This window comes from Amblyomma americanum, chromosome 3 (genome assembly GCF_052857255.1).
Source record: "Amblyomma americanum isolate KBUSLIRL-KWMA chromosome 3, ASM5285725v1, whole genome shotgun sequence".
Classification (NCBI taxonomy): domain Eukaryota; kingdom Metazoa; phylum Arthropoda; class Arachnida; order Ixodida; family Ixodidae; genus Amblyomma; species Amblyomma americanum.
The window spans coordinates 2,189,784-2,216,631 of NC_135499.1; the positions used below are offsets into that span (position 1 = coordinate 2,189,784).

The 26,848-nt window shown below is 46.1% G+C and overlaps 1 protein-coding gene across 2 annotated transcripts in view; it reads right to left on the reverse strand.

Moving 5' to 3' along the window:
• TppII (Tripeptidyl-peptidase II) overlaps positions 1-25,430 on the reverse strand; it is a 148,477-nt gene extending 123,047 nt beyond the window's left edge. For both annotated transcript variants that reach the window (XM_077657037.1, XM_077657036.1), the window contains exons 1-4: positions 24,909-25,430; positions 24,287-24,415; positions 8,158-8,253; positions 4,638-4,739 (exon numbers count right to left, since the gene is read on the reverse strand). In XM_077657037.1, coding sequence (XP_077513163.1) covers positions 4,638-4,739; positions 8,158-8,253; positions 24,287-24,415; positions 24,909-25,070 — 489 coding nt within the window. In that variant the 5' untranslated portion in view covers positions 25,071-25,430. The remainder of the gene's footprint in view (positions 1-4,637; positions 4,740-8,157; positions 8,254-24,286; positions 24,416-24,908) is intronic.
• Between the last annotated feature and the right edge of the window lie 1,418 nt (positions 25,431-26,848).

The window sequence follows — 26,848 nt, forward strand, 5'->3', positions numbered from 1 at the left end:
CGGCGGCCTTCGCACGGCGCCAACAAGTCCTCTCGCTGCTTCCCTATGACGAATAAACGACTCCCAACCAAATTTTTTAATAAAGAATACATGAAAATGTAATAAACACACATTCCGTGCATTATTTAGCTGCTCCAAGCCACTGCTTTAGCAGGGAATAATCTCGTACAGCACCCAACTTTTGAAGAAAGGCGGGCCACTGACCGGTGAAGGCTCGCGAAAATTCGTAGAAGCGAATGCATGCTCACAAAGTAATTCGTTTTCGAGAAAATTTTAATACATTAACTCCAATGGGGATTTCGCGGGGAATGAAAAATACTTCGTTGTGGCGAAAATTTCGTTGAAGCGGCATTCACTGTGCCGGAATTCAACTGTAAATATTTCAGGTTTACAGTTATTTAAAGAATTTACTACGACTACTTTTGACTACGAAATTTTGCGCATTCGAAATGGCAAAAACATGTTTGGCGTCACGTATAGACCACCAAATGGAAATGTTCCAGTATTTCTTACATTCCTTAGCAGTCTGCTTTCGTATGCAAATGATAATGGGTATACACTAACACTAGGTGTCGATTTCAATATTGATGTCCTAAAGGACTCCGGACCCGCTACTGCTTCTGCACTGCAACGGCTTTCGGAATGAAATAGCATCGCCAACACGAATTACGCGCTGATGTGCATCTTTACTAGATATATTTATTACGAATTCTCGTGTCGAAAAAGCCATCTCAAAAGTCTTAAGCTCTGACTTGAGCGATCATATGCCCATTGTCCTACTGATGGAAAGACTGCAATCAACTGAGAAACGGAAAGCCGTCATCCAAAATAAAAACTGATTCAAGGTATTCATTTACGAGGCACGCCATTTCAGTCCTATCAGTGATAGTTCTATCTTTGCTTGTCAAAAATTCTATGCCAGATTTTGGCTTTGAAACATATCTCCAAAATTTTCCAAGGGCCGTTTTGATAAAACTAGTTAGTGTTTGACTCATATAAAGGTGCTTTGCTTGGATAATTTTTATTTTCAGCTCATGAGAGAGTACTTTAATAGACTTGCGCGCTGTTTTTAGAGGTGGATTGTTTAGCCCTGAGACGTTTCAAAAGGCGTTTTTTATGAATAATCATTCGTGTAATCCATGGGTTTCTTTTCTTGACTTTTTTAGTGCGTATGGGAACAAATCGCTTTATCGAGTCAAACACCACTGTTTTAAACCTCTCCCACGCATCGTTTACAGACGTAAATTCTAGAGAGATATAACGAGTGAAATCATCATACCCTAGTTCTAGGTTATCTAATATTGCGACATCATCAGCTTTAGAGAAGTCCGGGACGGTCAAGGTTTTATTGTTTTCAACGGTGTGGTGTTTAGTGGATATGTGCGTAATCACCATCTTGTGATCAGAGATCCCTTCTAAGACTTCATACCAATAATTTAGCTGTGAAACACTTATTTAAAAATACCAGGTCAAGCAGCGACTCTCCTGATTCATGGATTCGCGTGGGTGTGCTCACAATTTGCATTAAATCTAGGGAGAAAGCAATATCTAGAAGAGCGCGAGAAGTTGCCTGTTCATTCTGACCTTCTTTGAGGTTTGTCCAGTCAATAAGTGGAAGATTAAAATCCCCAGCCATTATCATCTTGCATTTACTGTGACCAAACTTGTCAGTTATGAAATCATTAAGTAAAATCATGTATTCCTCAGTGGTTCCTGGAGGACGATATACTGCAACAACTACAATTAACAAACCCCCAATTTCCATGGAACACACGACACACTCCATATCAGGTGGGGAAGCAATTTCTGTACAAACAATTGAAGTTTTGTATATAATGGCGACTCCTCCTCCTCAAGATCCACGGTCTTTGCGGTGTGCTGCATAATTCGGAGGAAGAAATTCAGCACTCTCAATGGAATCATTTAACCAAGTTTCAGTGACACTCACGATATCCGGTTCGTGTTCTAAGAGGACAGCTTCGAAATGTGACATCTTGTTGAAAATACTCCTTGCATTTAGGTCCAAAATTATGAGCTCATCAGGAAGATTTCTCGTTGTCCTGTGAGCTGCTTTCACTCCCGCAGTTACGAGCATCCCTGTAAGCCTTTTGCGTTTTAGCGACATAATCCCAGTAATAGGCCTTCCCATCCACATACAACTTGTCGTGAGCAAGCCGCACTTTCTTTCCACTTAACTTCTCACTTTTTGCGCTTTCCCAAGGACATTTTCTGCGGTGCGAAACTTGCTTTGAGAAATCCTCGCTGACCGAAAAAAACTGAATGCTCAAAGAGGCTTGTTCATTCTTGCGTATGTATATGCCTTTTTTTTTTTTTCCTTCATTTTCCCTCCCTGTAATGACCCTGAAATGAGGCTTGACAGTATTCATAAAAAATTAATAAATAAACATGACTGGTATGCATGTCGGTGAAAGGATAAAATAACACAGCAAAAAAAGCAGGTAAAAAACAGCGATGCTCGACTAAAAGCACAAAAAAAAATGAGAAACAACTAGCATGCTATAGGATGTTGCTAAAATCTGGAATTTCTTGAGAGAAAGGCTGCTTCTTTTTGTGACAATGAACTGGAAGGCATGATTACGAACTGATCGTTCGTCCTTTGCATCCTGGCAGCTTCCATAATCTCACGCGTAAGCTTATCAACGTGCCTCCCTAACATGGCGGCTTCTTCGAAGTTTGTTAAGCAGCCTGAGTCAAGACCTTTACAAGCTACAGTGAATGCCGAGATGATGACACTTTTGAACATTCACATGGGAGTTGTATTCTTTCAGTCTCTTATTTATGCAACGACCGGCCTGACCAATGTACTTTTTTCCACAAGACAGAGGAATGGGATAAATTACTTAGAGTACTGAGGAAAGGGCCGCTGGTGGCGAGTGATACAAATGCTGCTCTCTTTTTTAGGCTTGTTCACGCTACTGCAAAGATGAGCTAACCGCTCCGGGGCACTGAAAACGACCGCAACACCTACTCTTCTAATTTTTCTCAGGCTATGCAAAATTTGATGCCTGTAAGAAAGGACAACCAATTTCTTACTGCACATTTGTCCTCCTCCTTCAGCATAGCTTCAGTAATCAAGGCCAGAAGCTTAGGAGGGTATCCTGCTTTTTCCAGTCTGGCTGTCTGCCCTGAGAAACATTGTTCAGTGTTATGAATGAAGGATTTTGTGAGAGCATTTTTGAACACAACTTGAACTGTATTCTTTTTAACTAGTTTTTCAATGGGCTAAGTCATGCGGAAGGATGAGTTTGTTGCCCCTGGGTTTATATGTCTAACAAACCTAATCTACCTTACATTACCTTACATTCAAGACAGAGTTCCAGGAATTGTAAGGGGCCTCTTTATGGCAGCTCAAGAGCTAAAATTAAGGGTGTCAAGCACTGTGAAATCAAAGTTAAAGCTCCCAAGACTTCCAAATTAAACATTTCTTGAGTACAATCAGAGAACAACACAAAATTGTCAACAAACCAGGAGACTTTTATGGCCTTCATTCCTTCCAGGTGGCTATTGGTAACACTACCAAGTTTAGCTTGATACAGGTTGTTTAATATTGGGGATATAACAGGTCCAACGCAAATGCCTTGCTTCTGCAGTAAAAGTCAATCATTCCAAGTAGCGAGTTAATTTCGGGTAAGCTGATAGGAGATCCATGAAGCCTTCAACAGTAGTGCCACATTCGTTTTGAAAGGCAACTGCACAAAAATTATCTATACTCGCATTGATACATCGGAGACAGTCGTCGTGGGGAATGGAATACCTTACCATCGTTATTGTTGTCTCTGTGTAGCACGTGATAGCAGCCACGAAATGGCAGAAGGCGCCCTTTTCCATGGAACTCCAACAAGTTGAACACAGTGAGAAGAAACCTGACATTGCCACACAGTGTTCCGATCGGCTCACTCTGAGGAACAAGGCTGAAGCTCGAGCGGAAAAAAGAGCCAGTGGAAAAAGCAAGTCTCTGCGATGCTTGCCAAATGTGCTTTCGATTTCGGTGACCTGCAGGTCTGAACCATCGAAGAGCATGGATGACCAGCACAGTTTTGGCCAAGTGGCTCCAGTCTTGGAACGACGACCTGGTAGGCCACAATCACCACAACGTCTGGCACATCGTAGACAATGACTGTTTTCCGCCAAATGCAAGGTCGGTGCTAAATTAAATTGCTACCGGGTGGGCTGTTTGGCACACACCCTTTGGGCTTTGAAAGAACTTAAAACACAAAAGTCATTAACATTTGTGAGCACTGAAAAACCACCGGGGTTGTCCTTAAAGAGCATGTACATTAGTAAACACGTGATTTAAGCAAAACAATAAACCAAAGCCAGCACTTGGACCAAAATCTGCTCCTTTTGGCACCATGTTCTCTTCAGGCATGAACTGTCAAGCCTGTAACAAAGCAAAATAAAGAGTGGGCAATTCTAAAATACCTCACCCGTGGGGGATGCTCCGCCACCTTTTCTTCCAACAAACAAGCACACAAAGAGCGGCATCCCAAATATCCAGACACTTTACTTAATTAAAAGCAACAAACTCTGGCCAGGTTGAGAGTTATGGATGCAGTGTTATTGTGCACTCTGCCCTTTCTGCACAACCTCAGTCAATGGGGGACACACACACACACCTGTCCTCCTCCCCCAGGGGTGTCCAACTCCTGCAGGCTCCGGGCGGCCTGCGCCTGGGCCAAGCTGTGGGCGGGAGACCACTCGCGCTCCTTGTACAGCTTCTGCACACACACACACACACTGCTCAGGAAAGCCGCAACCTGGATTCCAAATCAGCACCCACAAATGCATGAGAGATGCATTAAGTGGCTGGCCTTCTAATGAAAACATCCACTACACAACTACAACAAAATAAATCAGAAAGGCATCTTCTGGAGTGGAAACCTTAAGGATTTACCCAAACAGTGGTGCCCCCAGACAAAGAGTGCTATTTGCTCGTGACCACTGTAGCTTTCATTTTCAATGTGTTCCTTTACCCCATGCCAAACTAGAAGGGCAAAATTAATGCTTTTCAGGTGCACAAATGAGCTTGGAATAACCAGGTGGTGCAACAGCAACAGGATAGGCAGCATCCCGTAGATTTCAGGTCATGCTCTGAAGGGTGACACAAGCATGCGTTTCAGATCAACGGCTGAATCAAGAACCGATGACAGAATTAGGCTATGTTCCGTTGAGCATCTGTTGTGAAGTATATCACGTAAGCAGTCGTTCTTTCTTGTTCTGACAAAGGCATGCGGCTCGATGAATGCTGCTTACTACATTTGCCTTCGCGAGGTGCATGTTCTGTCTTTCACGTGCAAAGTTATTGTGCAGTCCAGCAGGCTCACAATAAAACCTCAATTCATCACTTTTTTTCCCACACAGAATTGTTGTTTTGATCAAAACTTGTCCTATAACACCTCTGTCAAAATGGCAGATTTAATGTCAATCCAATCGAATGGCATTAGACACATCGAATGTCATTAACTGTCTTTTGGTGCTACATAGTAAAAAATATTGTCATTTTCCAATAACAGCAATGACGATCAGTGAAAAACGGACAAGTGCAATCAAGGGAGATTAATGAATTAACTTGTAAAAACATTTCTGAGAAATATTAAAGGCTTCAAATACAATTTCCGGCCATGCTGCAGCATTTTAACCACCAAAAGCCAGCCAAGCACAACTGTAAACAAAATTTTTCCATGCCTGGGGTATGGCCAGCTCTTGGTGACCAGAACCAACACATTCCCTCACCAGAACAGGGCTCGGCCACCCTGGTGTAGTACTTGGCCACAACCTACATCCTAGTCGAAAACAAGACGAAGAAATGGGCTTGGGCAGGGCATGCAATGCGAAGGCAAGATAACCGCTGGTCCTTAAGGGTAGCGGAGTGGATTCAAAGAGAAGGCAAGCGTAGCAGGGGGCGGCAGAAGTTTACCGTATTTACACGATTGTAAGTCGACCTATTTTTCAAATTTTGAAGATCTGAAGTGCGGGGGTTGACTTAAGATCGAAACCAAAGCATTACACCATAAATAAAGGCAAGACAAATGAGACATCAGGCATGCTAAAGCGTGGTAGCATTTTTGCTGCGCGGCTCCGTAGCATCGCTCTTGGTGCTAGCCTTGAGCAGGTGCTATGTCAATGCGGGGAACCGGCATCTCCACCCCGAGCAAGGCGGCCGATGGTGGCTGTCGATAAGCAGCAAACCGGCACCTGCCACTCCCCACACGTGGCCGCAGATTGTGTCTGCTGATAAGCGGCGGCAGCCCGATAACGCATTCACATTCTACTCTTAATAGGCATCGTCCAAGTTTTTTTTGTTTACTTTCAGCCGCGCACACGGCACTCAAGGGAGCATCCATAGTCGATGGAAGGGCCGCTGTTTAAATCACGGCGGCACGGCCACTCAGAACTGCAGCGGCGCCGGGTATGTGTCACTAGCCGATAGAAGAGCCAAAGCCACTCACGTGTAGTTTCTCTTTGGCTCTGACACATTTGACTACAGCCGGCTGCATTTCACAAGTTTTTAATGTAGTGCTTCGTCATTTGTGTTCCAGGTCCGGTAAGCGACCATCGCTCGTTCACGGCTACATTCAAGATAGCGGTCATTTTTTACGCCGAAGAAACGAACCACTGCGCACCGGGCTGCAAGATCGACGTTTGTAACGGGTAATACAGGTGTGGCAGCTGCAGCGAGGAAAACTCTCAGCTGTTCCACGCGATGTCATGATGTGGCTGTTTGCAAAGTGAGGGATTTTGCTGCACGACGACCTTAGAACGACGTGCTGTGGGACAGTAGCAGCGATCACGACGGCAGCGCTAGTGAGGACAATGGCAAAGTGTGGACGAGTAGTCCAGTGACTAATGCCTTTTCGTTTTGGAATGTGGCCACGGGCACTCCCGCACGCAGCAGCCGATAGCAGCTGGCGATAAGCGGAGGCTACAGTGAAGTGCTTTCGCGTTCTATTATTAAAGGCCAAGCGTAAACGATCTCCAAGTTTTCTTCTTCTTTTTTCAGAAATGTGATGTGGGGGGGTCGACTTACATTCGAGTCGACTTACAATCGTGCAAATACGGTAGGTGGGTGGATGAGATAAAGAAGTTTGCAGGCATACGGTGGGCCCAGCTGGCAAAGGACAGCTAATTGGAGAGACATGGGAGAGGCCTTTGCCCTGCAGTGGGTCAGGCTGATGATGATGAATAATACGTGGAATCACAAAGGTGATGCATTCAAAGTGAGCAACAAGAAACACAGGTGCTCCATACTCAAGTGAGAGCCTCCAGTGCCAATAGAAATGCTCGCGTTTAGCAGCCAATGAACGGCAGTGAATCTGCCAGTGTGTTCTGATTGGCTTGGCACGTGTCTAAACCTTCCTACCAGGATAGACTTTTAAAATGCAAGCAGTGCATAAGAATTAGGAAGTCTGTCCTCCTCCTAAATTGCTAGTGCCTGCAGCAATTGCTGCCTTGCAAGATTTGTTGCCAACCAGAGGACAGTTTTCACATCACACAAAAATGAAACCACAACAGTTTTAAAGCACACTATAGCAGTGTGTTGCAAATAAATCCAGTCCTTTGCCCCTTCCCATGTCTAGCTGGCCACTTTGCTTGTATTATATTTGGACAAACTGCTGACTTGGGACTAGGTCAAATGCTAGAAGCCCCCACAACACATCCCTTCACCTATGCATCTGGGCAGTAAAAGATGAGTTTTTTCCAAGACACAGCATAAGTTGCGTGTTTGGGAAATTCAGCGCAAAAAACAACCAATACAAAAAACAATATCACAGCTGAAATTTTATTAGGAACGTTGCAGAATATATAGGATAAGAATGAGAAAACAAAAAGCAATAAACGGGACAAAAAGTCATACAAGATTAAGAACAAACGGGTAACAAAGGAGACACAGGTTACATACTTGCAAGAATGAAACCATGCAACCTTGGGGGTGCATCCTTGCAAGCATGTGTTGCGGGTCTGTTTATTTTTTTAACATTTTTCCTTAATCTCGGATGACTTTTTGTCCCGTTTGTTCTTTCCTTTTGTTCTTTTCTCATCCTTGTGCAACCTTCCTCATAAAACTGTCTTGCGTGATGCAGTCCCTCCACTTAGCAGCCAATGACCGCAGCCCAGCAGTGGAGTCGAGCACCGCACCTGGACGCGCTCCTTGAGGCACTTGGGGTACAGCTCATAGGCACACTTGAGCCCCACATGGAACTTGCCACTGGGGTTGCTCCAGGACTCGGGAACCTGCACAGGGTGTTTCCTCTACATCCTCGCTCATAGGTCGCAGTATATGAGGCGTAAAAAAATGCAACATGCATCAAAATGATGTGCTTTCTCACAACATTTATTTCAACACACATACTTGGCGTGAATATTGTGACAAAAAATTGGCAAACAGACAAAAAACTTGAAAATTAAGAAAAATTTGTACTGACAAGACAACATCTCTTGGAGAAAAAATGCTAAAAGCATTCTGTAACGCATAAAATATCCCAAATTTGTTTATACATTAAAAGCTTGAAATTGTAATTCAAAAACTTTTTCAGCTAGATATTTTTTTCTGATTTTACTAGAAAAAAGGCAGTTTTCAGAAAGTCCTTGATATAAATTTTTCACTGCAAGCAAAAAATTTTCAAAGTAATATGTAATGTATCAAAACATAGCTTGATAAATGTACTTTTAGTAAAATGTAATGTATCAAAATATAGCTTGATAAATGTACCTTTAGAAATTCTTAGTTAGAGCTTAGAAAATTTTTGCAGCCGAAAAATTTGCAGACACACAAGAAATGTATCCGCCACACAATTGGCGATAATGTACTCACAAGAAATTAAAAAAAGTCGGTAGAGACACTTAAGACTGCTTACGTATGAGAATGCCTGCCCACTCGCTTTGTGAATGCAGTGGCCACGTGGTGCTGCGTGACACAGCCCGCTGCCATGCAGCTGGAAATTCCACCCTTCTACGTAGCCACCCCTCTACCCCTGCTCCACCAGCCGCCACATCAGGTCATTCTCAACTTCATATTCATCGTACCACCCCTGGCGCAGTGGTGCACCACTACCCTGCAATGGCAGATGCTGCCACTGGTGGAATTTGTGCAACCAAAGTTGCACTTCCAGAGCAACCTCGCATGACCAACCACTAACCGCCGCCTGCCAGGTTGCATGAGTGCACAATCTTTTATGGGTACCATCAAGCATTAACACACGAACACAAACAGGTTTTCGCTCAATGGGCAAGTAAGGCTTATGCCTCACAAGGTAATAGTGACACCTCGTTACAGCAAATAGCTAAAGAACAGTTCCATACCACCAAAATTCCTAATACAAAATTTCACCAAAAACTCACGCTCGAGAAGTAAAATTTAATCAGTGGAAGAAGGGCAAGTGGGAGCAACCTCTTCCACAGTTTGAAGCCGTTTGCCGCAGTTGCGGAGGATGCAAAAAAAAAAACGAGTAGCAAACGCCAGTTAGGTTGGTTTCCCCACAGCTTGGGTGGCTTCCTTGCACCACAGTGGTGTTGCGTAAAAATGGGGCGTCGAAACGAAAGCTATCACCATTTTCACCACCTCTGCTCCGTGACAGTCGACGTGAGCAAAGGATGGCTGCGGGAAAGCTACAACAAACCATGTCACTGGCTCCTCCGGGGCACTATTGACAGGTGGTTGGGAGAGGTGCAAACGGGTGCCAACCGCTATATCTTCCCTGGCACTGTTGGCAAATGCGAGATAAAGTGTGAACCACGGCGCATCACCCGTGCAATGAGGCAAAGCTGCCTGCCTTCAGAGCGGGCGCAGTTTGGCAATACTATACCCGTTTTATGGCAAACCACACTCAATATATAAAACAAGAAATGCCTATGTTCGTTGACAATATTAAGGGAGAGTTCGATACAGCCAATAATTCGTAATATCCCCTTTGTTATAATGAGGTTTGACAGTAAATTGCTTCACAATTATTTCGGAGGATGTTTCGGATGATTTAGGACCAGCTGGAGCACACCCACAGCATTCACAAACAGCTTTGTGCTATTACGGAGCACCAATCCGAGGTCGGCACTCTGATTTCTATGGAGCTGATTTTGGGAAGACGGAAGTAAATCTTGGAAGTAAATTACAAGAGACTACAGAAACCAGCAATATCATTCATGACATCAATGCGATACGTAAACTGGCACCAGAAACTAACAAGCAGTCAAGCAGCAGGAAATGCACCCTACAAGAGGGCAAAGTGCCCACATTTCATGTTGAGGTTGCATAGTTTCTTTGCTGGAATCAAAATCCGACAATGCAATATCACTGTTGGAATCACTGCTGCTTGATGCATCGGAAAAACCTGGCGCAGGTGCAGCGGACTCGTGCAAAGCAGGATTTTTCCAAGCGCACCATCCCGCATGCACACTACGCCCGAACCTTGACTTCAGGGGCATTTCAAATATTGCAGTCTCGCAGTAGAAACACAAAATATGAAAAAACTGAACTATAGCGTCTAAACAGCCCACTCGATGGTGCAACTCCTCAATCGGTATTGCAAGAAGAGGGGGAACCAGAAGCTGAAATAGACAGAAAATGGGATGCCTTGATAAAGTGCAGAAGGGAAGCACCCTATTTGACCAATGAGAAAATTCGAAGAAAGGGGGCCCAATGGATGTCAAAAGTAAATAAAAAGAGGAAAGAAAAGCAGGTAATAAATTTTGGAAACCTCTGAACTCCATGAGTAATAAGACTAGGTTTTATGATTTATGGGAGTCTTAATGTCCCAAAGTGACTTAGGCTATGAGGGACGCCGTAGTGAAGGTCTCCAGAAACTTCGACCACCTGGGGTTCTTTAATGCTGTCACATATATTAAGTAGCCTAAATTAAATTTTAAAGGAAAAGTGTGAAGAAGATGACGAAGAATAAAGAACATGAAGCAGAAGCATTCGTTGAGGTGGAGAGAGATTATTGGTGGAGAAGAGAAGAAGGTGGACTAACGCCAAGGCTATAAAAGGGCGAGGGAGCGCGAGGCATGGCGGGGGGGGGGGGGGGGGGGGGGGGGGGGGGGGGCAGCAGAGAAGCGGAGGCTCCGGCGGGTCAGGGAAGGGACGCATCGGCTGGAAGAGAGCGACGCCGGCTACTACTTCTACGGCTTCGCATCGTGGACTTCCTGCCGTGCCTGAGCCCGTTCCGGGGAGTCAACGTAGGACGCTACCACCTGCTACGGCCAGGGGTGTCTCCAGCGCTGTTGCCACCCATCCGGGTGGTGCCCCCAACGCCAACAACACTGGCATCACCTCCACGGGCGCTTGGACCGGGAGCTTATACGACGCAGCCAGCGACGCCAGCCCAAGCACGTTGAATGCCGCTTCGACGTCGGCTACTGGATCCATACAATGCCGCAGCTGCACCGAACCAACTGTGAGCATGAACGCCGACCGCTAACAGTAGATCGCTAGTAGTAGACGCTGGTAGCAGTGTTCCCGGGTCGTGTGTATTTATAGTCTTTGTGTTTTGTGTTAGTTTTGTTAGTTTTGTGTTCTAGTGTGTGTGTCACGTAGGGTGTATTAAATGTGCGTTTGTGTGGGTACATGTGTCGCCTAGTCCATTCTTTCAGTCCGAGTGTTCTCCGGGGAGATCCGTGACAAATGTGCACTGACATCGCAAAGTACACAGACCTCTAGGATTTTGCTTCCATCGAAATTCGACCGCTGCGGCCAGGATCGAACCCGCGTCTTTCGGGTCAGCAGCCGAGTGCCATAACCAGTGAGCCACCGCAGCAGCAAAATAAGACTAGGCTAGAACAAAGGCTAATCGTTACACATCAGGGTATTTGCCTAGAAAGGGATGAGGCAGTGGAACAGATAGGAACAAGGGTGAAAGAAAAATTTAAAGAAAAAAGAAATGTTGCGCATAATTTATCGAACGAAGATAGATCGGTTACAGCAATAGCTTCAGTTGAGCAAAGAGAGTGGGAAAGGGCAGAGAAGGTTTCTAGTGGCACGTCGGCAGGACCAGATGGTATTCCAATTAGGTTAGTAAAGAAGCTAGGACCAAAATCCAAAGAGAGGTAGTGAGCAAAATGATGGTGGAGGGTGATTAAGTAGAATGAACATGACATACAGTAAAACTTCGTTGATACAGCTCCAGTTCACACGATTTCCTGGTTTGTATGCTCAAAATCGATGACATTTCCCAGCTACCATGTTTAAAATTTCAACAACTTGCGGTTGTATAATATGTTTATTGACAAACCGCATGTTAAAAACAAAGAAGTGGGCTGAACGTGAGAGCACACCACATGAAAATGTGAAATGCAGTGGCAGTCACCCGCCATGATGGCTTCTCTGCATTGCCTTGGAGGCGAAGCACTACCACCAACAACATAGAAGCGGCATTCGAGACAGCCCTTCCTACAGGGGTGCATGACGGCAAGAGCACCTGCGAACTACAGCGGTGCACTTAGAAATGCTATGACAATCAGCCACCACACTGGCTCCCCTCAATACTTGAGGAGTGCAACGTTATTCAAGAGGAATCGTGGGACATACTGGGCACACTGGATGTGGAAGGTGGAGCAACTAATCTTTTAAGGGGGGATACAGGGCTAAAATACTGAATCGGAAAATAATGCCGTTTTTAAGTTTTAGTTGTTTTGGATTGCTGGTTTAACGAAGAATATTCTCATTAAGTTTCATTGTTATCTGAGCAGTAGAAAAGAAGAAAATTAATTTTCACGAGGTAGTGGTAGGCCATTGAAGGAGACTATGAACACTCTTCTCAAGACACGGCCGCAGTGTGGGCAAAGAACCGAACGAGAAGTGAATGCCCATGTTAGAAAGTTCGTTTTTCGACCTTTTTAGTCATGGAAGACCACCCATCAAGAACAAGCAAAGGTACTAATGAAAAACTAAAAAAAAAGGCATACAGCATATTTCTGGCCGCGGCAACTGCCGAGTGGCTGGAAAACCGAAACAGGAGCTGGGATTGGCGGAAGTATACCACGTGACCACCCAACGCTGTTTTTGCACCATTCGGAGTCGCTCCCGCTTTGGTTGTGTTCGGCGCTTGCTATCTGCTACCTTTTCTTCCTTCTGTGAGTTTACTGCGAACAGCGGGTGGCTGGTGGTGTGAACGGAAGATGACCGCACTGAAGCCTTCGACAAGGAGAAGCTTCGGGAAGCGAAAATGCACCACGAAATCAAGAGGCCTACACAGCACAGACGATCGCCGGCAAGTGAGTGTCTGCTTATGCATTTGCCAGGTCCAAGCCTGCCAACGGCAACCGAACCCTTCAAGCTCCGATGATGGTTCATCAGCCAAAGATCAAATTAGCATCACTAAGAACCGTAGAGATCACAGTTGCCTTGGATGTGCTAGAATTTAGTGAGGGTGCATGTGGCATCAAGACAATCTGGAATTAGAACATGGAGTTCAGACGATGAAGCACGTCCAGCGAGCAACCCATCAAATATTTCACGAGCAAAGGCAAAAGCAATGGACAGCTCGAAAGCTGAAAAAAAAAAAAAAGGATTGAAGCATTTGCCACAGAACAGCGTCGTTTTGAAGAGGAGGGCCTGACCTATGGAGCAGGGCACTTTGATTAAATTTTTTTGACCCCAAAATAAAATAGCATGTTCTAAAATCTTTGAACTCATTTTTCTCAGTTTGCACTCTTTCGGAAAACAAAACCGTTAGGAAAACTATCATTTCCAAACTGCATCTACAAAAGCTGCTTTCAAGTAGTTTTTTGACTGAAATTTTCTCAGGAACAAGATCAGGTACTTTTAAGTCGCTAAATATTTTTTAGCACAAAATATTTCGAGATGTCTGACATATAATGACAACCAAAAAATTGAACTTTGTTTTTAGAATGATGACATTTTTACAGATATGGTACAAAAAACATGTGAATGGCCTCATCCTGCACTATAAACCATCTAGAAGATATCTAATCACAAACTATTATATATCTCAATTATTTTTTAAATGATAGTTTTCCTAACTTGACAGGCCTGATTGCTCCATTTGACAGCTATAACTTTGTTTCTGTTTGAGCTACGAACCTGATATTTAGAAGACAACCTAATGAGAAGCCGATTCACCATCTTTGAAAATTTTATTGCATTTGGTGCAGCAGCACAAAAGTTGACTCTTCAGGCTTGCATCCCCCATTAAGTGATATCGATTAAGGTAACAGAGTGCTTATAAAATGGAAAAAAATATATCAGGGCCTATAGAGATACGGCGGGGGCTTAGGCAAGGATGTCCTCTGTCCACCTTGTTGTTCGTTTTGTACCTGCAAGGGTTAGAGACCAAACAAGAGAGGAGCGGACTAGGCTTCAACCTTTCTTTTTTCAAGCAAGGGGAATGGATTAAACAGTCATTAGCGGGACTAATGTATGCGGATGATATAGTGCTAAAGGCTGACAACAAGGAAGATTTGTAGACGTTTAATAGACATTTGTGGTACAGAGGGAGATAGATTAGGTTTCAAGTTTAGTAAGGAAAAATCTGCAGTTGTGATATTAAACGATGACGGCGAGCATACAATACAGGAGTTCACGCTAGAAGTAGTGGATGAGTACAAGTATCTTGGGGTGTGGATAAATAACGGTGCTGAGCATCTGACAGAGCAAGAAAAATATGTAATGAATAAAGCAAGTAGGAATGCAGCTGTCATGAAAAGTAGGGCACTGTGGAATTACAATAGGTATGAAGTGGCAAGAGGGATCTGGAAAGGGGTGATGATTCCTAGCCTAACTTTCGGCAGTGCGGTCCTGTGCATGAGACCAGATGTTCAAGCAAGCTTATAAATCAAACAACGCGGCGTAGGGAGGCTAGCTTTTGGAGCACAGGGCAATGCACCAAATCAGGGGGTACCGGGTGATATTGTATGGGTGTCGTTTGAGAGCAGAGAAGCTAACAGTAATTTGAAGAGCGATTGAGAAAAATGGAAGAAAAGCAGTGGGCTAGGAAAGTATTCAGATACCTGTACATAACGAATGTTGACACGAAATAGAGAAAGCGAACTAGTAAATTGACAAGCAAATATCTGGACAGCAGTAGGGGGTAAATCAGCAATTATCGGTTAAGAAAAAGGTTAAAGACACAGAGAGAGCCCTGTAAAAAACAGGGATGCTGACGAAATTGGCACTGAGAACATACAGGATCTTTAAGCAGGAAATTGCCAAAGAAAATATCTATGATAACTGTAGGGGAAGCTCTTTGCTGTTTGAGGCCTGGACGGGAGTTTTGAAGACTAAGACAAAGTCAAGTACCACGCGATAGACATGTTGTGCGCTGCGTGCGGAGAGGAGGAGGAAACGGCTAAACACGATACTTTTCTGCAAAGGGCTTCACCCCACAGATTTATCAAAGGGGCTGCGAAACGCTGCTGCAATGGATGCCGGTTGCACTTCAAATGGATTCTTTATGTCACACAGATGCTGACTCGAAAAGAATTACGAGAAATGATGCATAGGAACGGGAGTTATTCAATGAAGAAATTTCAAAATACAAGAAAACAAAATGCTGCTCTCAACTCGATTTTCGCGCAGCTTCCCATTCCCATTTCACTCTCCCCATGACACTTAATGCGACCAAACGGCCTGTCTGAGCACGTGGCGGAAGTTTGCACTCCATGGTTTCCTGTTCTCTGTAACTCATTCATGCCAAAGCTGGCAGCGCCGTTTGCATGGTTACAACAACCATGTGAATGCCCAGCTGACCTAGAGATGCTTCGTGAAAGACATAAGAGCGCAAACTGGCAACACGGACAAGGAAGGGAACAGGACGAGCGCTACATTTTCAACAGGGTTTATTCAGGGAAGAGCGTATATATAGCCTCTGACCTTATCCATGCTCTTAATCTCAATTTGATAAACATCTACCTTTTACAGATATGCATCAAGGAACATCATTTCACTGTGCCGGATAATAACCGAGGTATCACTGACGCAATTGTCCCCTCGTTTTTTGATATAAAAGGCTTCCACGAGCTCACGTTCGGTCTTATCACGGCTTTTCAGTAGCACTTTGCATTCAGGCAGTCGGGGCTTGCAGACTATACGTTTCTCTTTCGAGCATGCTTGGCAGTGGTCTGGAAGATGGGCTCCTTTCTTATTCAAAGAATTCTTGTGTTCAAGCAGGCGCTCATTAAGACACCGGCCGGTCTGTCCAACATACACCTTCCCGCATGTAAGCGGGAACTCGTACACCACTCCTTTCTTGCAGCCAACAAGTGGTGTTCGGTGTCTGATGGCGCACTCTTGCATTTCCTTTCTCCCAATACGTGAGCACATTCCAGCGAGTTTTCGCGGCGCTGAAAATACCACGTTGACGCTGTACTTATTGGCCACCTTCTTCAGGTTATGAGAGGTGTGGTGTACGTAGGGTACAACTTCCGGCCATTCCAGCCTTTTTTCTTGAGGTCTGTTGTTTTCATTGCTGCCCTTCAGCTTTTTCAGCAAGGTCTGCGTCACGGAGAGAACCAGGGGAGCCGGGAAGCCTGCATTCTGCAACCTGGACACCTGAGATGCAAAGCTGGCGTGCATGGCATGGTGGCAGGACTTCTTTAGTGCGGACGCTAGGCACTGGGAAGCGATAGCCCTCTTCACAGTCTTAGAATGGTTCGAATGAAATGGCAGTATCTCCAGCAAACATGTGAAGGGTGAAAGGTTAGGGTGAGGTCTAAAAACTGTAATTGGTTATTACTGCTAGGCAGTTCGTGAGTGAAGGTGAGGCCCATGCTGTTTCGACCAAACGTACCTAAAACATCAGCTACTGCTTCGTCAAAACTAAAATCGCTATCTGCCAACAAGACCAGGTAATCGTCTACATATCTAAAAACGTGGACTATACAATCCGTGTCAAGTGCTTCACTCAAGGAGCGGTCAATTTCAGATAAAAAACGTGTCTGCAAGATACTCCGGTCCGAACTGTGGTACCAAGTGAGGCTGCTTCAAGATCTTCTACGGGCAGCATACTACGCCCAAGACCAAGAGTGGCTGGCGGCCATCAGACATCGAGAAAGCAAGAAGCTCGCAGCCCAGACAACAGAGCTTTGGTGGAAGTGCACCATGAACCATGTATCGAGACACTTGGAACAACTGAAGAAGGGGCAGACCAAGGATCCCGGACGCCATGATGTGTTAGTCCTGGGAGGAGCTGAACTCTTGGAAGGAATAGCGGCAGTCCTGAAGGAAGGCCCAAAATTCAGCGTACAAGCCAAACTCAAGCCACACGAATGGCTAGCCCTTAACCGACGACTGGCCAACAAAACAACGAAAGAAAACCAGGAAAGGTGCCTCTTGGACGGCGTTGACACCCTCACTAGGTCAGTCAGAGATCCAAACCCTCACTGCCATCGAGCTGATCCCACGGCGAAGGTCGTTTCGTTTTTTAGAGCGAATGATCTGCAGCTTGTGCAGGCTGACAAAGAAGGCGGTTTTGTTATAATACCGTCCGGTTAGTACAACAAAAAGGCAATAGAAGCAGTCAAGAAGAACTTCAGGTCCGTGGAAGTGAAAACGAAGCAAGTGAAGAAAGGTGCAGTGTCGTTTTGTGAGGAACTGCACCTGCATAAACTAGCTAGTGCCATCAGGAAGTGTGAAAAGAACTGCCTTTCGGTCTTTTTCTTTTTTTCTCAGCGAAAACTCACAAGCCGGAAATACCTTTCCGGACAATAGTAAGCGAAAAGGATACTTGGCAACGGCAAATCAGTCAATTTTTGCTCAAGCACCTGAAGACTCTGGAAATAGAATACCCCTTTGGAACTAAGAACTCTGATGATGTGATAGCCTTCCTTCAGACTAATAGGAACATTAGGTCTGGTTTTTTCCATTGATGTAGAAGATCTTTTCTACTCGATTTCGCATCAACATCTCTTTGCTGCAGTGCGTGATTGCATTGATAGGAATGGAGCCACGACTTTTCAAAACGCTTCTGGTTTGAATGTGGACAACTTCATGTCATTACTTGAGTTTTATCTGAAGGCCACTTTTATTGATTTCAATGACCAAACGTATCTACAAAGAAAGGGCATTTGCATTGGCTCGTGTGTCGCCCCGGTACTCTGTAATATATTTTTATCTGAAATTGACCGCTCCTTGAGTGAAGCACTTGACACGGATTGTATAGTCCACGTTTTTAGATATGTAGACGATTACCTGGTCTTGTTGGCAGATAGCGATTTTAGTTTCGACGAAGCAGTAGCTGATGTTTTAGGTACGTTTGGTCGAAACAGCATGGGCCTCACCTTCACTCACGAACTGCCTAGCAGTAATAAGCAATTACAGTTTTTAGACCTCACCCTAACATTTCACCCTTCACATGTTTGCTGGAGATACTGCCATTTCATTCAAACCATTCTAAGACCGTTAAGAGGGCTATCGCTTCCCAGTGCCTAGCGTCCGCACTAAAGAAGTCCTGCCACCATGCCATGCACGCCAGCTTTGCATCTCAGGTGTCCAGGTTGCAGAATGCAGGCTTCCCGGCTCCCCTGGTTCTCTCCGTGACGCAGACCTTGCTGAAAAAGCTGAAGGGCAGCAATGAAAACAACCTACCTCAAGACAAAAATCTGGCAAGGCCACAAGTTGTACCTTAAGTACACCACCCCTCTCATAACCTCAAGAAGGTGACCAATAAGTATGCCGTTGACGTGGTATTTTCAGCGCCGCGAAAACTAGCCGGAATGTGCTCACGTATTGGGAGAAAGGAAATGCAAGAGTGCGCCATCAGACACCGAACGCCACTTGTTGGCTACAAGAAAGGAGTGGTGTACGAGTTCCCGCTTACATGCGGGAAGGTGTACGTTGGACAGACCGGCCGGTGTCTTAATGAGCGCCTGCTTGAACACAAGAATTCATTGAATAAGAAAGGAGCCCATAATCCAGACCACTGCCAAACATGCTCGAAAGAGAAACGTATAGTCTGCAAGCCCCGACTGCCTGAATGCAAAGTGCTACTGAAAAGCCATGATAAGACCGAACGTGAGCTCGTGGAAGCCTTTTATATCAAAAAACGAGGGGACAATTGCATCAGTGATACCTCGGTTATTATCCGGCACAGTGAAATGATGTTCCTTGATGCATATCTGTAAAAGGTAGATGTTTATCAAATTGAGATTAAGAGCATGGATAAGGTCAGAGGCTATATATACGCTCTTCCCTGAATAAACCCTGTTGAAAATGTAGCGCTCGTCCTGTTCCCTTCCTTGTCCGTGTTGCCAGTTTGCGCTCTTATGTCTTTCACGAACATGCACCAACAAGCCCAGTTGCAAGTACTTCCTAGAGATGCTTCATCGTCGCGTTGACGGCGCAGAAAAGAAAACTGATCAGTGATGTTCCCCGACTTATGGATCCGAACTCGAGCGCGAGATACTGCAACGGTGCGACAGCCTGCGCAAGATATGAGACACATTTAGCATAGCGCGTACAACTACTGCTTACCGCCTACCATCGCCCGTCGCTCCTAGCGCGCTGGTTGGTCTCGGCGAGCAAGGAGCGCGTGCTGTTGATGGGAGCGTGGCGCCATCTGGCGCCGCCACCCGGTGATCCTCCACAAGCTGACGATGCGCACTATCTGCTAAATGTGAAACGAACGCAACCTTCCTTGCGACCGAAATGAACGCTTATAGAGTGCAATGGCTCGACCGGATCGATTCCGCAAAGCCAATCTCAGATACATAGAAAGTAGCCATAAGTGTTGAGTGCTAGGTCGTAGGATGTTTACAGAGAAGTGCAAAGTCCTTCGATGCAGCCAGAGCCTCTGGTGTTGTATTTTAGTTTTACTTGCTTTACAGCACTTTTATCCAAGGCAAACTAGCTGGTTTTGTTAATGTAATATTAAACAAAAACTTGACAAAACGTATCTCTAGTTATTAGCACAATTTGCAGTATATTTACTCTTTGTCCAATCATCAAGCTCCCACTAAGTGATGTCATATCCACTGCTAAAAACCGCCACTGTATGGTGACACCGTCAGCGCCACGAATTTGCTTTTGCAAGCTAATTAAAATATTAAAAACCGCAGTATATGCGGTATGACCGATGCTAATAGCATCACTGTAACTCATTCTATGCAACCAACAGGCAAAATAAATGCAATGAAAATGTGTTTCGGGGCCCCTTTAAAGCACTGCGCCTTAAGGACAGTGAAGGAAAAAAAGATTTTAAGCAGGTAGAAATAATGTGACATTTCACAAATAATGGCCAGATTTAAAGGGTCCAGCCTTATCCATGCACCCAGCCCCGGTAGTACTGAAATCATGCTTCAAATCCGTCGATCTCCAGTGATCGATGCATAGTGGCGTGGAGTTAAGCGCTGCGCCCACACTGAGAACCTTGTTAGCTGCCTCCGTACAACACTCTGTAAAATGCGGAATGTGGTTCAGCCCGTTGCATTGTTACGAATCGAACAGCCTAAATCCAGGCATGAACTCTAGTCTAAGACATTGGACGCCAGCTGTGTGTGGCCTTCTTCACAAGCTGCTGATCCTTCCTGGCCGACAGCACAGGCAGCTGCAGCCCTTCTTTTTTTCTCCTGTCCAACAAAGCTCGTGCACTGATGTTTCAGCACAGAACTGTGGAAGCTCGTCCGAGCATCACCTGAGCTTTGCCGATCACTCGAGCATTGAAAGGGGCACAGCGTGAAAGTGAATGGCCGCCCAAATCTGCCTGGAGGGTGGTGAGAACCAAGGCCTACTGAACTAGAGACCTGCACATTTGGCACTGCTCCAGTGCGCACCTTCTAGTTCATACCTTTTGCCGCTAGGGAATGGTAGCTACGGGCGGCGTGGCGCTACAATTAACCTGTTGAACAAGACGGCGTTGGTTATTTTACTTCAAGGATGTAATAGTTTTGTCATTTGTTTACGTTTTGAGTATTTATCATTTATCCATTTCCTTAGCAAACATGCCGAAAAGTCTCACGCATGCATGCGCGCAAACAGAATATTCACTGCTAGGATTTAAAGAAATGTCATATTTGCATCGTTCACTACTAGGTTTCAAAATAATAAGACGGGACAAATCACAGGGAGGCAGTGGGAGGAGGAAAATCATTTGTCGCAAGCAGACGATGATGATGATCATGGCCTACGGATGGATGGATGGATGGATGGATGGATGGATGGATGGATGGATGGATGGATGGATGGATGGATGGAAGGTAGGAGCGTCCCCTTTGAAACGGGGCAGTGGTTGTTGCCACTATGCTCAGTTTTTTTTCCATTATTTTTGTTTACTCTGCTGTAAGTTGTTAATACAATTCACCATTTCCTTTAAAAAAAAAAAACGTCTTCCTACACTTTAAAACTTATGTCACCTCTCTGCTTTTGTGCCACCAATCCTCCAATCACTTTTTGCTAATTTTCACCGCAGATGTATTTACATGACTATTGTTATCTCTAAACCCTAAGGCCTCAGGAAGAGTGACTGTGCCTGCATCGACCTTGGGGTGGATACCATCACATTTTAGGATGAGGTGTTCTATTGTTTCTTCAGATTTACCACACACAACACATGTGTCATCTTCTTCGTTAAATTTTTTTCTGTAGCTGCGCATTCTAAGACACCCTGACCTAGCTTCAAAGAGGAGGGCACTGCCTCTTGAGTTATCATAAAACGTTTCCTTCCTGATCTGCCTTTTCCAGCATCGATATAGTTCTACACTATGCTTCTTTTCCCTTTAATCTATCCAATTTTTACCTTCGACGTTTTTAACCTGTCGTTTAATGGTCTTTCTTTCTCCTTCCCGGTCTCTGGCAAACTTATTGGCCAGCTTTCTAGTTCGTTTCCGCCACTGTGTGTCAACGCTCTTTCTGTAATAGGTATTTAAATACCTTAGCTGCCCACCTTTTATCATCCAATTTCCTCAGGCGTTCTTCGTACAGTACTTTACTCTGAGCTTCCCGTGCTTCGAACGTTGCCCAGCCCATATCCCCCTGTACTGCCTCGTTTGTGGTTTTCCCGTGGGCACCTAGTGCTAATCTTCCGAAAGTTCTCTGATTTACTTCTAATCGCGACTGAACTGCAGCCCTTAAGCATAGAACCAAAATCCCAAAAATAAGCGCCGGCCCCATTATTCCTTTCCAAATACCTCTGAGGACTTCATACCTGTTGTACCCCCACAATGCCCTGTGTTTCATTATCCCGGCATCTCTTCGCCCTTTTGCTATGAGAGACTGTTCGTGCTTTTCCGTGTACATATGCCCGTTGTTTACCCATACCCCGAGATATTTGTATTCGACCACTCGGGGTATTTCATGGCCTTGTATTGTAAGCTCCTGATCAGTTGTGCCGTTGAAAATCATCACACCTGACTTAGTTGTGCTAAAACTGAAACCTAGACTGTCTCCTTCGTCTCCACAGCAATTCACCAAAGTTTGCAAATCTTCCTGGCTATCTGCTAACAGTACAATATCGTCCGCATACATTAAACCCGGTAGTCGTTGCTCAACAATCTTTCCGGCTAATGTGTATGACAGATCATAACCTAGATTGCTTCCTTCTAGCCTTCTTTCCATACTTATCATATAACGCATGAATAGCAGCGGTGATAGTGGACAACCTTGCCTTAATCCTTTGTGTATCTGGACAGTTGTTGTACTCTTTATTCCTTCCCATGTTATTTCAACTTCATTTTCTCGATATATTTCCTGTAGAAAATTAATTACCTCATGACTGACACCTTCACCTTTTAATATGTTCCACAGGAGTTCCCTGTTCACGTTGTCGTATGCACCACTTATGTCCAAGAAAGCTAAACACAAAGGTCTGTTTTCCGCCTTAGCTATTTCTATGCACTGGGTAAGCACGAACAGGCAATCATCTAAGCGCCTACCACTTCTGAACCCGTTCTGAAGTTCTCCAAGTATTCTATTACTTTCTACCCATGACTGGATTTTTATTTTCACCGCCTTCATCGCCAGCCTGTATGTAACTGATGTTATCGTAATCAGTGGGAAGGATTTTATGTTCGTCTTATTGCCTTTTCCTTTATAAATCAAATTCATTTTATGGTGTTTCCAGCTGTGCGGAATTTGCTGATTCGTTATGACTGCCTCCAATACTTTTATCAGCGTTTCCTTGCCTCTTGGGCCAAGTTCATTAATTAGCTTGATTGGAATTTCGTCGATCCGTGCTGACGTACATCTTGAAATATTTGCTTCCGCTTTTTTCCAGTTAAGATTCGTCAGTTCCACGCTGTTTTCTATTGCGCATTCCTGTGTTGCTCCCTCATTTGGGGTGATTACTCTATCGTCTTTCTTAAATGATTGAATGACTCAGCTATAACTGATGAAATGTAGTTCACAGCGTCATCTCCCTCTAAACATTTTCCTTCGGCATCGTGAATCTGTTCCTGCTTTCTGTGATTCGCTTTGTCCAGCCAGCTTATATGGTTCCAGAATTTTCTTGGCCCCCCTTTAGTTGCATCGCGAACTTCAGACAGCCAGCGATCAGAGGACTGCTTTATTTTAGCGTGGACGAGGACCTGCACTTGCTGTTTCTTTTGTCGATAAGATTCCCATTTTCGGCTATTTCCTCTTCATAGAACCGCGCCCTCTTTGCTTCTCTGTGTTCCCGTGATGCCAACCATCGTTGTTCGATGGCCTCCCTAATTTTCTTATTCCACCAGCTTCGTGGCTTCCTCTTTACTCTCCAGCGGTTTACTCCTTTTACTTGTTTTATTTTTGTACTAATGAGGAGTTATAACTTATTATAATCCCACTTTTCCATGGGATGTGTCTCTATTGCTTCCTCTATGCACGCCACTATTTGCGCTATTTGTTCGTCATTTAATTTTCCACACTCTTTTTGACTCCCCTTCATTTCTCTTTTGAGCAGGGCTCCAAACTGTAGACTAATACGCTTATGATCACTACGGAGGCTGCACTTCCCCTCTTCGTCTATTTCCATCACTGCGAGCTTGCTGTACATCCCCTGCGAGATTAAGCAGTAGTCAATGGTCGTTTGCCTGTTACGGGATTCCCACGTGATTTGTCCCTCACACTTAGTTTCTCTATTTACAATAACTAGGTTGTGTCGCTCACAGAAGTCTAGCGCTCGGTTGACGAACAGGTCAACCGAGCGCCCTCAACGGCCAAAACGTTAACGAAAGTTGGCGCACGCAGTCCCATAGGACCCCGCCAAATGTGCAGGTCTGTAGTTCCGTAGGTCTTGGTGAGAACCACCATCAAAAGGCTGCTGTGCACGGCACAGAAACAACCACAACATGCCCGCATATACACCTGCTCCCTGTGAGCCGGCTGGTACATGCGGCAGACACCACTCACCTTGAGCTTGCGGCCAGAGAGGCCAGTGATGGTGCCATCCTGGATCTCCACCACTTTGGATGTGTCCACATCTCCTGCACCAGAGGCGTCCATCATGTCCACGATCTTGGGCTTCCCATCACTGGTCACCTGCAGTGGAGAGGCGGCGGGGCTGCTGCTCTCGTGTGTGAACAGACACTGGCTGCACTCTGGTGGATGCCTACTTTCCACTGCTGCAGCGGTGCGCCTGCCAGAAAGGCAGCGCCGGGCACATACCTGTTAGTACTCCTCTATTGAGCAATGCAAGTATGCGCCGGCAGTAAACCGCACTCCTTAAGGACACGTCGTCTGAGCTGCGCCATCCTTAAAACAGCGACAAGGAGGCCGAGATGTCCCGTTCGGCCACCAACTCGCAGCTCGAGCTTACACACAGTCTGTCAGCCAAGTTTTCGGCTAAAATTCCTGTCTTCAGTAGAAGCTTGTTTTTGACCCTGCCTGCGGAGCGCTTCCCCGAAGAAATATTCCGATCAGATGTGCCTCGACCGAAGCTCATGTGAGCAACTGTCGCTCCCTTCAGACGCCGCTGCGCCGAGACGTGCAAGGCTGGGAGACCGCGCGAGGCCAGCCGTTCGAGAGCGCTAACCTGCAGTCCCGGGGCGCCGGGGTCAATGCCGGAGTCGAGGATGGCCATCTTGATGCCTCGCCCATCGTACTCGGGGTACCTGCCGAGGAAGGCCGGCACACACGTTTCCCTCTTCGGCAGAAGCGCCCAGACCGGGAACTCCATGGAGGCCTCGGCTGCCATCTTCCACGGCGCTGTGGCCAGACTGGCATTCGAGAGCGGGCTGCGGTTGGAGAGATGGTCAGGCGATAGCGAGCATCGCGAGCCAACATAAAAAAAATATATCCGCCAACACTGCTTCACTGTACTACGTTCCACTTAAAGGGACCATGACAGCCTTTTTTCCCGCGTACCCTGCTTATCGTCTTTAATTCCCAACACGTTAAATTAGAATTCCCCGAATTTTCAGTTGATTCTGTGCGGCAAATATTTTTAATTGTGAACTCTGAAGCGCTGGCAGACGACGGACGAAAGAAGGACGTGACACACGGTGTGCTGAGTGTGCACAGCGCACAGTGCCGCTGTGCACTGTGCGCTGTGCACACTCAGCACACCGTGTGTCACGTCCTTCTTTCGTCCGTCCACTGTGCGCTGTGCACACTCAGCACACCGTGTGTCACGTCCTTCTTTCGTCCGTCCACTGTGCGCTGTGCACACTCAGCACACCGTGTGTCACGTCCTTCTTTCGTCCGTCCACTGTGCGCTGTGCACACTCAGCACACCGTGTGTCACGTCCTTCTTTCGTCCGTCCACTGTGCGCTGTGCACACTCAGCACACCGTGTGTCACGTCCTTCTTTCGTCCGTCCACTGTGCGCTGTGCACACTCAGCACACCGTGTGTCACGTCCTTCTTTCGTCCGTCCACTGTGCGCTGTGCACACTCAGCACACCGTGTGTCACGTCCTTCTTTCGTCCGTCCACTGTGCGCTGTGCACACTCAGCACACCGTGTGTCACGTCCTTCTTTCGTCCGTCCACTGTGCGCTGTGCACACTCAGCACACCGTGTGTCACGTCCTTCTTTCGTCCGTCCACTGTGCGCTGTGCACACTCAGCACACCGTGTGTCACGTCCTTCTTTCGTCCGTCCACTGTGCGCTGTGCACACTCAGCACACCGTGTGTCACGTCCTTCTTTCGTCCGTCCACTGTGCGCTGTGCACACTCAGCACACCGTGTGTCACGTCCTTCTTTCGTCCGTCCACTGTGCGCTGTGCACACTCAGCACACCGTGTGTCACGTCCTTCTTTCGTCCGTCCACTGTGCGCTGTGCACACTCAGCACACCGTGTGTCACGTCCTTCTTTCGTCCGTCCACTGTGCGCTGTGCACACTCAGCACACCGTGTGTCACGTCCTTCTTTCGTCCGTCCACTGTGCGCTGTGCACACTCAGCACACCGTGTGTCACGTCCTTCTTTCGTCCGTCCACTGTGCGCTGTGCACACTCAGCACACCGTGTGTCACGTCCTTCTTTCGTCCGTCCACTGTGCGCTGTGCACACTCAGCACACCGTGTGTCACGTCCTTCTTTCGTCCGTCCACTGTGCGCTGTGCACACTCAGCACACCGTGTGTCACGTCCTTCTTTCGTCCGTCCACTGTGCGCTGTGCACACTCAGCACACCGTGTGTCACGTCCTTCTTTCGTCCGTCCACTGTGCGCTGTGCACACTCAGCACACCGTGTGTCACGTCCTTCTTTCGTCCGTCCACTGTGCGCTGTGCACACTCAGCACACCGTGTGTCACGTCCTTCTTTCGTCCGTCCACTGTGCGCTGTGCACACTCAGCACACCGTGTGTCACGTCCTTCTTTCGTCCGTCGTCTGCCAGCGCTTCAGAGTTCACAATGTCAAACCAACTCGCCCAGCAACACACCGTGCTCAAATATTTTCAAAATGAACTGTTTTCGTTTCTTCTGCGAACTGCTTGCTGGTATGGTAAGCTATGATCGCTGACGTCACAAGGGCA